We start from the raw sequence: 11,256 nt of genomic DNA, 5'->3' as shown, positions 1-11,256 counted from the left end.
GGGAAATTCAGAGTCGAGCGTTTATTCCCTGATGATTCATCGCCAAGATTGACCTCATCTGCAAAAGCACTTGTTAACGTACAAAATTCTGATTAGAGCGGCTTTTGCTGCACATGTGCGTCTTATATGGAATTATTCTGCAAATAACTTAATTTTATTCCCCAATACACACAGGATCTTTTTGAATTGGAGTTTTAAATTATGTTTTTATTCCCCTGTGTGTCTCTGCTGACAGTTCGCCCGCTCCACTATATACACAGTAAGACGTGGACTTCCCCGATCTGTTACTCAAAGACCTAGCTGGACATTTGTTTGGTGGTTTTGGGCAAATTGACCATTTAAAAGGTAGTTTGGGCATAATCCCACACAACCTATAACAGCTCTCCAACCCATTGAGCCCATTGCTCTGCCTGTTTCCATGTGTGCCCTGATGATCTAATTATGAACTGAGGAAATCTGAATCATGGGCAAATGTGCATCAATGCTGTCTTGGGAAAATGAAGCACTTAAACATACAGTTTCCTATTTTTTTCCTAATGAATGTGTTGAATCACTTCCCTGACCCCTTGGGCCTGAAATACTTATTAAAACTCAATGCAGTCACTTCAAAAACAGCGTACCCAGGAGCCAGCACATAGGGTTTTGTAATTCCCAGGTTTTTTTCTGAAAATCCATGGTCTTTAATAAAGGCTGCCTGCTTGGTGTGTGCAGACAGGGAGGATGTGGGGGAGACAGCTTCTGAGTGGCGCAAGATTATTGAAATTCACCAGGAAAGTAAACTAATTTTCTCAGCGGGTCAGAGGACTGGTTATGGTAATAAAAAGAGAAAGATGTCATTAGATTCAGCGGTGTTTGAACGGCTCTGCGGTGTGGGAGGAGGGAGGAAGATGGAGACAATGGAGGTAAAACATGAAAAAAAGGTGAGCGTGTGCTGGTGTTTGTTTTTCCGTCTGCTTCTCCGCCACCGGCTCTGGCTCCTCCGAGTATAGTTATTCATGAGGCTGACCTACATGCGCCCGTGCTTGTGTGTGGACGTGTGAGTGAGTTTGTCAACCCGTGCTGGAGTAAGTGATAAGGTTCTGGTCCACGCACCAACATTCACCAGCCACTTTCACGCTCTGACCACCTAGTTTGATATTTCTTCCTACAATACGGGGCAATCTCCGGATGAAAGTCCCGAGCCAGGTTTCTGCTTTCACACAGGAAGTGCGGTATCGCCGCGCCGCAGAGCGCCCCCCCTTACACCAGCCCATTCTCTTTATGCACTCTTTATCACACTTCTACCAGATACGCATGCTAAAGGAAACAAACAGATAAATAGATTTTACACTTCATAAAAGAAAATAAACCTGAATGCGTGGATGGGGGTGCCTCCCTGTCCAAGGGGACACATTTACGTGGGGTGAAACGGGAGCTGTCTCCTAAGCAACCGCATGGAGGTCCAGACGTTAAAGTAGTCGATAGCTCCAGTTTCTATAAGTTCTATGATCTACGGTAATGTTTTCATTGTTAACACGATAATTAAAGTAGATTTTGAAGGAGAAAAGCGGCTCACGCCGCTGCTGGGCTGTGAGAGTGCAGCATTTGCGGGTCAATGACTGATAAGGTTTGCAGCTGCTTTGGTGTTGAGCGCATCAGATTTGACACCACAGGATGATCATGTTTGGGGTCACAGATAATAATCTGCTGCTCATTCAGGGAACAGATGCTTGCGTTTTGAGAAATCCGCCGCACCTTCATCTTTATTTATGTCTGTTTGTCTGTGTTTTTCTCACGCCGCTTTTCTCCTTCATAATCTACTGGAACTATCGTGTTAACGGTTGAAAAGTTCCAGTGTGATAAAGATTTTGTGTTTAAGCGTCACTGACCACACCTCAGGTGTTAAAGGGTTAACTGGTGGGAATTCCTCGCCAGAATCAACTGGTCCGTGCTGTACCACTCCTTACTGGACCCAAGTGTTCTGTGATGTCTGAGGAGCTGTCCCTGAATTTCACTTTTACCTTGTTGGTGAATAATGAGACACCTGGTTCATATTCATCATTTACTTGTCTTGGTAAAACAATTGAGCTTTAATAATCATCTGAAATGGCAATCAGCTGTGAAATTGTGCACTAAACACGTGTTAGATAAGCAAGGAGAGAGGTTAGCGATGTACCTTTGATCCTACGTTCACACTGGTACGTGTGTTCAAAGTATTCACACAGGGTTCAGGCGGGGCTTTCTCTGCCTAATACTAGTGCATAGACCTACACTTGGAAGAGGCTTGTGGAGAAATGTCATAATGTAGTAAATCTGGTAAATCTTGCTTTTACTTTCACAGCTCTACTCCAGTAAATGAGACTTGGTATCATAGAGTTCCATCCGCTCTCAAAAAGCAACTATTCATTTCTCTTCCATGATCAGTGTTCAAACAGTTAGTATTTCTGTGAATTAATATAAATGACTCTATTGATACGTTACTATCAAATCCAAGTCCCTGATTGGTCAAAGTTAATTTGGTTTTCCTTGTTCAATGTGCATACATAGATGCTGAAAACTATGGGGTCAGTTCAGGATCAGCTTTAAGTGAATAAAAAACAAGACTGAAAATATGAAAAAGAGGCGTAAATTTGAAAAGATAATTTGGAAAGTTTGGAAGTAGTTTAAAACTCAAAAATACACAATGCAAACAAAAGTAATTATTGAAATAAAATAAAACTGAAAATTTTTAAAAATTAACTTGTACATTTGAAAAATAATATTGCAAACTTGAAAGAAATATTTAAACAATTTTAAAAAACGAAACTTTAAACTTGAATTCAAACAAAAAATTGAAACTGCTACCACTTTAAAAAATGTAAAATTAGGATCAGCTCAAATTTTCTTCTTTTACAGCTCAGCAGCGAAAACTCAGAAACTCTGGACTAAAACTGAGGGAAAAGAAAGAGAAACAGAAAAAAAAGTTGAAAGTAAAAATACATATTTTTCAATAGGTAACAGTTGTTTCTTTAAATCAAGTTTAAAATTTACTTTTTTTTTCAAATTTTCAATATTTTTTCAAGTTTGCAATCTTATTTTTTAAATGTTCAATTTTATTTTTTTAATAATTCCGTCAAGCTCATTGGCTACCGGGACATGTTTCCCATGGGGGCAGAGGGGACTCATCACCACACATTTTCTATACTTTTCTCAGACAGATGTGAATATTTACACAGAATATTCTTTCTTTCATTTCTAACTCTCATTGTTTTAACTTTAATTGAAAAATAAGTCTAGCACTAGGATAAAAACAATCCTATCTTTTTTTTTTATATTTCATTATTTTTCTTCAAAAATACCTGTTTTTCAAATTTTCAATCTTGTTTTTCATTCACTTTAAGCCGATTTGACCCTATAGACGACTGACTTGTATAGTGACACGTAAATGGAAGTCTGACATGAGTGTGTCGCTTTAACAAGCAGAGACCAGAGTGATCGTACCATGACAAATGGAGATATTTTCATTTACTGTACTGGATCAAATGTATGACATTTAAAGACATGCAAAATAAAATGGAACAATTTCTTCTTTTCTCTCCCCGTTTCCTCAGATCATCTGTACATGGCCGAGCCCCTTCCCGATGGGCTCACATACAACGTGAGCAGCAAGCTCTCCCTGACGGTGAGCTCCAATGACGACAACGTCCACATCACCTGCGCAGTCAACCACCCCTCTCTCGCCCCGGGGGACCAGAAGAGCGAGCAGACTCTGCGAGTGCTGTGTGAGTCTGATGGGGATCGGGTGTAGCGTTGAGGGATGGGAACCGCAGCAGCTGTTGGAGGAGGAGACAAACATGGTTCAAAATTGCACAGTAAAAGCTCAATTATTCTGCTTCTTTTCTTTTTTTTAATTTCATCTGCCCTTCTCTTATTGCACACCAGGAGAACATTTTCTTCTCTTTTGGTTTGATCTTTGGTCCAGTCATTTCAATCTGTAATAATGAGCGCACCGGAATTCCACCTACTCTGCAGGAGTTGAGTCAAAGTGGACGAGAAGAGCAGGTTAGCATCTAAAATCAAACCACTTATGGAGGAGCAGCCATGTGCAGAGGCTGTGCCAGTGCTGCCCCCTGTGGGCGGCATNNNAAAAAAAAAAAAAAAAAAGCAGCATCTTGTATAAGAGGTTATGTCATGGTGGGAGTCTGGAAGCTGGTGACGCCTACAGGATTCAGATGGTAGCAGAAAGAGATGGTTTTCTTGCCTAACTGCTACAAGTGCAGCATGATTTAAATGGTCTCAATGTGTCTTCCTTTGTGTGCGTTACAGACTCCCCGATCATACAGATCCTGCCTGAGAAGGGGCTCCCAAGAGAGGGGGGGAAGTTCACCCTTCAGTGTTTGACCAACGGCAACCCAGAGTAAGACAAACCACACCCCCACACCCCCACACCCCCACAGACACAGCATCCAGGATCAGTCTAGACTTCTGCACACACACTGACCCAATTTGCATTCACAAGCAAACAATTACTGGTAGTTTATTGACTTAGATGCAGCTAAACAAAAAAAGTAATTAAGTAAAAGTATGGCTTGAAAAGTATAATTCATGCAAAACAATTATGGGAGCTTATAATGGCACTAAAAGAAGTGTTCCAGCAGTTTACAACAGAACGGAGGCTTTCCCGAGTCAATTAGGAGCATTAAACATTTTCACGAGCAATTCTGCACCAACACAAATTTTCTGATTAAAGTAAACGCAGCACAATGTTACTGTTACTCACTGACTTAAAAAGTCTTTCATAGCAGCTCCGTGTGCTTTTGTTCTGCGTTTTCATGGGTAACACATAACAGGTTCCTTTTGAATGAGGTTGGTCTGATGTTTACCCGTCAATAAGACTCAAAAAAGTCTGAACAGGGAAAAAATATTAATTTTGCACCCAAACAAAAACCGAATAATCGGGAGGATTATAACATGTTCGGCTCCGTGGGTTTAAAATTAGAAATGATTCACCCTGCCTGCAAGGGGCCAGGCCGGAGCATCGGTTTTCAACTCAGCTGAGCCAAAAGAGCATGACTCCAAAAGCGAGGTGCTGGTGAAGGAATAAAGAGGAGGCTTGCTTCAAAAAGATGAAAAGTATAACCTAATCCAAGCAGGCAAATAACTAACTGAGCTGCCAGGAGCGGAATTCATCAAACAGGCAAAATACAAGAGGCAGAAAACCAGGAAGCAAAGTGGGAGTCCTGTGAAGTGACTTCCCAATGAAATTCCATTTATTCCTCGGAGCAGAACCAGGAGGACAGATCCGGCGTTGGAGATGGAAGTATCTGCTGTAACAGGAGGAGATCAACAGCAGCGTTACATATATTTAGAAGATGCTTTTATCCAAACCAAGTGACGAACAGAGGAGGAACCTGCCTCTTCTGTGTGAATTCTACAGGGCTCAAAATAACAGAGAAAAGGGGAAATGCTATCATGGATGCACACAAAACACATTCAGAAAAATCTCTTCCTGTTTGTGACACACCTGTAAGCCCTGTAGTGTGGCGTCAGAGGTGTCTCCAGATGAAAGATCATTTTTTGCAAACTTTGGATGATGATGCAACATTCATCCTGCATGTTGAGCTGCTGGATTTTCACGAAATTTCCTGGATTTTCTTTGATCAGAGCGTTCCTCTCATCAGGTTTACTGCTACTAACTGTAGAAAAGAAGCTCCTGATAAGTAGAGATGTCTCCATCAGATTATTCGCTGTAGACGAGTCCTGATGTGATACCTTTGCAACATTTAAAAATGAACATATTTTTAAACATATAAATACAAATGGGGTTTTCTGTGAAGATTCTTCAACAAGCAAGAAAAAAAAATGACTTTCCTGCAGTCGATTTTATAACATGAATATGATGTGTAGTATTTATGCTCACATGTAAACATTTATTCATTTTGGTTGTGCTTTATGTTTTGGGACACTTTTTCCTGGAGCTTACACTTTGTAGACGTTCCCTTAGCTGCCGTCTCGCTGTCGTCTTTAAAGAGAATACCAAATATTGTTTTTATTTTAAAAAGGCCTTTGAAGGTCCTTGTTTGTTGTTAAACCAAACCAATAGAGACACTAGCTTGAACATTTTTTAAGAGTTATTGAATCTTTTTTTGTGTGTCTGTTGCTACCTGATCTGTAACAGCTGCCTGATTGGTCACTGCTGTGTGCAAACATTACAAATTTCCTCCTGCAAAATTAAAGTAGTCAAGAGGGTATTATTGTTATTAACATTTCTAGAGGCACTCTGACTGGAAAGTGCTGTAAAATCTTTAGTGAAAGTAGACGGATTTGGCGCATGCAAGGACCGATTGGGCAGCCGTTACAGATCAGGTACGGACAGCGCCTCCTGCTTAATCTGGTGCTTTATTCTTCTGCACTTTATGGCAGTAAAATGTGGTGATGCGTTCATGATATGCAGACTTCTACAAGGGTATTTATTTGAATTCAGAAGTTTGGGATACACAGCGCTGAGTCCTGATCAGGAACAACATCGAAATTGGGCCGAAACTCCGTGATCGGCCCAATATCTGACTGTGTGATTGGATTGGGCCATCACTAGTGAAAAGTGTAAAGCTAATCAGACAAGAAAGAAAAAAACAACAATGACTCCTGTAGTTTGACGCTTGTTTCACCAGTTTTTGACAGTTGGGTCATAAGACTTTGAGGTGAAAATTCACAACTTCCAAACAAACTGCACGTGTGACATGACTTATTCTGGATATGACTTTAGTCCAGTTTGGTCACCATCGATCTACAGGGAAAAATCGTGAAAACAGTCTTTAGAAAGTAAAGACTCTTGATATTCTGTCTTGCAAGAAACATAATCTTATGAAAGCTTTTTAAGAGCTTAAGAGTTCTTGGTGAAATCATGTTTCTTACCTTATTGGTGGATTTTCTTTTCTTTTAAAGAAAATGCTCACATTTTAACAATGACTTATTTCTAGGAGGGGTAGTTTTTGCCATGTTATTAGTGACTAATCCAGTATGGAGAGAAAAAGTATCACCTTGATTTGTGTGTGTGTAATTCTTAGTTTGTAACTAATGTAATCAATTTTGTGCATAAGTACAAAAATTACAAAATTACAAAAAATACAATTTAGACATGTTAGCCACATTTTGAAACTAACTATATGCACAAATCTTTAAAAATTATGCACAAATTGCTCGTTCCGCACACACAAAACCACATTTACGCACAAATCTGATGTGAGACTCTCGTCATGTCTCCATGATTCGTCTGTGAGTGATGCGTTTAAATGCTGATAGAACGCTGAGTTTTTTCATCAACCGCTTTGAACTTAGATTGTGAATATTATCTGGTGAAACTTGACATTTTCCCACCTGTTTAAACATACATACCTGATATTTAATATAAAAAAGTCTAAGTATGGGATTTGAAAGCACACATTTTGATGGGCCAGGAGCTGCTTTTTGCCGCCGGCCCCTGCATCAGTTCTGTGGGGAGACCGGAGCCGAGCGGGGGGTTGTGGTCTGCAAACGGTACTAGACACTTAAGATTTGTGTTTGTGTAAATGATGTTGTATTTTTAGATTTTTGTAGTATGAGTTACAAATCAACAATTATACAGGCACAAATCATGGTGATGCTTATCGTTCTCCATAATGCAGCCTTTATTTTCAGTCTTACTGACAACTGATTTCCGTATTTATATATACAGCTATTTTCTGTTGTTACCAGGTTACCTTTTAGTTACCTTTTACCGTGTTCCTGCAGCTTGTTTCAACATCAAGGCAGTGACAGGCCAGGCTGGCTGCTGCAGTCTTCAGGCTAATTGAAGCTTTCACCCAACTCGTGTAGAAGGTCTCAGCAGATTTGAAAGCCACTTTAGGCCAGCAGACACTGAAGTGCAAACACCTATAAGCACTGGTAGATTTAATTACTGTAAAAGCGCTGGATTTCCCAGCAGGTGCTCAAACACAAACAAATCCCTCCGAAATGGCCATGCTCCCACACACACCTGCAGGCTGTTTGTGCAGGTTACAGTGGTTGAAAGTGTTCTCATACGTGCAGAAACACTTGTAAGCAATCACACATTAACATGCTCAATTTCTGACAGCCTCCTGCAAATATTTGCTTGTTCAAACATGACTGGCAAACAAACAAACAAAGAAAACAAAACACCTGCCGGTACAAGCGTCTGTGTGTTCGCCGATTGGATGTCGACACAGTTTCCCTCACAGACGGCGTACCCCCACCTGCTTTTTAAGTCCTGTCCACACAAAAATCCACTCTTCCTCCGGCCTCTCTGCATTATAGATGAACCTCCATCGATCCCCTTCTCCCCCTCCAGCCTCCGTCATCGGGCGTCTCTCTGCAGCCCCGTCACTCACACTTCACTCACCGCTCCCCGTCTTGTCAGGAATCTTCCCTGGCCTCCTCTTCCTCGCTGTCCTCTCCTATAACTCTCCTCCACTTCTTCTGGACCTTTTCACCCTGAACTTGCCATCACTCCGTTTTCAGCGAGCTCTCCTGCCCTGTCATCCCCTCCCTCCTCTTTTTCTCCCGCATCCCCTGTCAGCCCGTCACCCTTGAGGTTCAGGAGACGACCGGCTGCTGGGTTTGACTGACAGGCCACACTCACGGGGACGGGGGGGCAGCTGTCATTACACGTTTATAAATTAGAAACACATGAAAAAACTGGGCTGAAGTCTGGAGAGGAGGTGATGCACTTTGGTGTTAAACTCAAGATGCTTTCAGTCAGAAATGTTGGTGAAATTGTTCAAGATGTTTCAGAAAACTCTCAAACTAAACATAAAATAAAGTCGAGCTGTAAATATTCGACTTATATCATAATTTATGTTGCCGATTCAATTGATAGTCAATATTAGTTCATTTTGAACGATCCGATTCACTGACATAAAATCGATCTTTATCCAAAACTTCCAGCAGGGACTCAGAGATAAATACCTGCTACTGAACAGAGCCGGAGAACTTTTCCTGATTCCCCGATTCCTATATTTTATAGGCAAGCCTGGATGTAGCCGTCCCAGTCTGGGTGTGCTGAGAGTTTGAGGTGTTGAATCAGATCCCCTAAAATCCACAGAAAATCAGCACATCAGTTCACCTCTCTATATATCGGTCTCCTTTGTTGATCTGTTTGATCTGTCTTATCAGTTTTATATAGGGCTGCGTTAACGCACTCGATTAATATAACAGAATTTACACTTTAATATTCATTAATGCAAATGAATTGCCTCGACAATTTAGGCTCCTATGGTGTGATTTAAAACTTCTATTATAGTTATTTACAGAAGAAATAAATATTCAATCAGTTTTAGTACTTTAATCTTGTTTTTTTTTTTTTTCGGTCTAGATCGTGTTTCACATGAAGCGTACTATTTGATCCGGTGTGTTGTCACGGTAACACGACGAGAGGTCGCCGCACCTCGACTACAGCGCCAGAGAAAAGCAAAATACTGTGTATGCTGATCATCACGAGAGGTTGAATAATGCATCACTCTTGTTTTTGTGTAGATCATGAGGAAAACTTAGTTTCAAAGCGATGTGCAGCGATGTCCAGCAGAGACCCAAACTTTAACTTTTATTTTAGGTCTCCAGGTTCGTTTCTATTGGCTGTATCTTAACATTTTTGTTTTCTTGTAGTAATACTGCAGACACAAAAGTCTTTAGAGTTCTGCTTATCTTACTGTTGATGCCTTTTGTTCTCACAAATTACATTTTTAATGCTTGTTACATTTACAAATTTCAGACGACAAAAAGGAAACCTGCTTTTGTTCAAAAGCTGAATATTGTCATCATTTTTACCTAGTAAAACATAGTAATTTGTAGTGTTTAATCACAACACAACAGTGTGATTACTTATTTTTTTTTTTGTCAGTTCATTCATTCATTCATTCATCTTCCAGACCTTTTTGTCCCTGTCGGGGTCACGGGGGTGCTGGAGCCTATCCCGGCTACTGAAGGGCGAAGGCGGGGTACACCCTGGACAGGTCGCCAGTCTGTCTCAGGGCCTTTTTGTCAGTTAACAGCCTTAATTATAAATAAATGTTCTAAATGTACAGTTTTGTGTTTAATATTGTGATTATTCACCGATGATAGCGGTCGGCAAATACTAGAACAAAAAAAAGTTAATTGCGATTAATCGCGATTAGTTTTCCCCAGTTTGCGATTAATTTGTTTTTTATTTCTTTACTTATTTATTTAAAAAAAAAAATATATATATATATATATATATATATATGTATGTATGTATATATATATATATATATATATATATATATATATATAGTTTTTTATTGAGTGCATTTACCGGGCTTGGTACAGGCACAAGCAGGACACTGTTTGTGCCTTATTGAGGCTGCCTTTTCTTTCCTACATCTATTTGTCCATCTCTTTGACTTGCATTTTTGAATCTTATTTTTTTGTACTTTTAGTTGAATTTTGAGCTTTTCCCCTTTTTTAAAAATTTCAATAAGGGGGGCAGGGTTTAAACCGCAGGTTTAAGTGGGCAGATTAGCAGATTAACAGTTTTCCTCAAACAGACCGGTGTGGTTGGATTCTAGGAATATAAATTGATTCTTCGATGACATCATGATATCGTTTTAATTGTTACAACCCTAAAATAAAGTCAAAGTTTCTAGATAAATCTAGAGAGAGGATGAAAATAGCTAAAAAAAGGAAAAGGAGAAAGTGAAGAAAAAAACAAGCCGACAGAAAAGGGAGAGGCAGCATGAGGGGAAGCGTGGGTGGAGGGGAGACGGTGACAAGCAACAAATGACCAAGACAGGCAGGGCGAGCGCAAACAAGGGGAAGCCTGTGTGTGTCGGTGTGTGTCTGTGTGTGTCGGTGTGTGTCTGTGTGTGTCGATGTGTGTCTGTGCGTTAAAAGGAGGGCGGAAGGAGCGTGCTCACTTACGTGCACCACTGCCTGTGGATGAGCGAGCGTCCAATCAAATCAGATGCAGGTCGCCCCTACAGCTGTCAGTCAAAACCCAATCACCCCCCCACCCCCCACGCCCATCCACTCAGCCCCCTTTCTCCTGCTGTCGAGCTGCCCTCCCCAATCAAACTCGATGAATGTCACCCTCCATTCCCGGAGACACACTTTTATTTTGCGCGCCGTGTCATCGTGTCAGGTTGAAGAGAAAAGCGTATCGAATTCTCTGTGTTTCCCTGATTCTCAGCAGCCAGAAGATGAAAACAGAACGTTTCCTATGACATGTTCTGCCTATTAGGAGGCCTAACCGTAGATTCTGCTGCTCCCCTTACAGTGATCTAAGAA

General features: G+C 40.7%; 1 protein-coding gene across 2 annotated transcripts in view; it reads left to right on the top strand.

The window, feature by feature from the left end:
- cadm3 (cell adhesion molecule 3) overlaps nucleotides 1–11,256 on the top strand; it is a gene marked incomplete in the record, with an annotated part of 145,876 nt that overhangs the window by 112,976 nt on the left and 21,644 nt on the right. For both annotated transcript variants that reach the window (XM_036216373.1, XM_024279394.2), the window contains 2 exon segments: nucleotides 3,570–3,740; nucleotides 4,285–4,375. In XM_036216373.1, coding sequence (XP_036072266.1) covers nucleotides 3,570–3,740; nucleotides 4,285–4,375 — 262 coding nt within the window.

The sequence above is a fragment of the Oryzias melastigma genome, linkage group LG17 (genome assembly GCF_002922805.2).
Source record: "Oryzias melastigma strain HK-1 linkage group LG17, ASM292280v2, whole genome shotgun sequence".
Lineage (NCBI taxonomy): Eukaryota > Metazoa > Chordata > Actinopteri > Beloniformes > Adrianichthyidae > Oryzias > Oryzias melastigma.
This window is presented reverse-complemented; position numbering and strand designations above follow the sequence as displayed.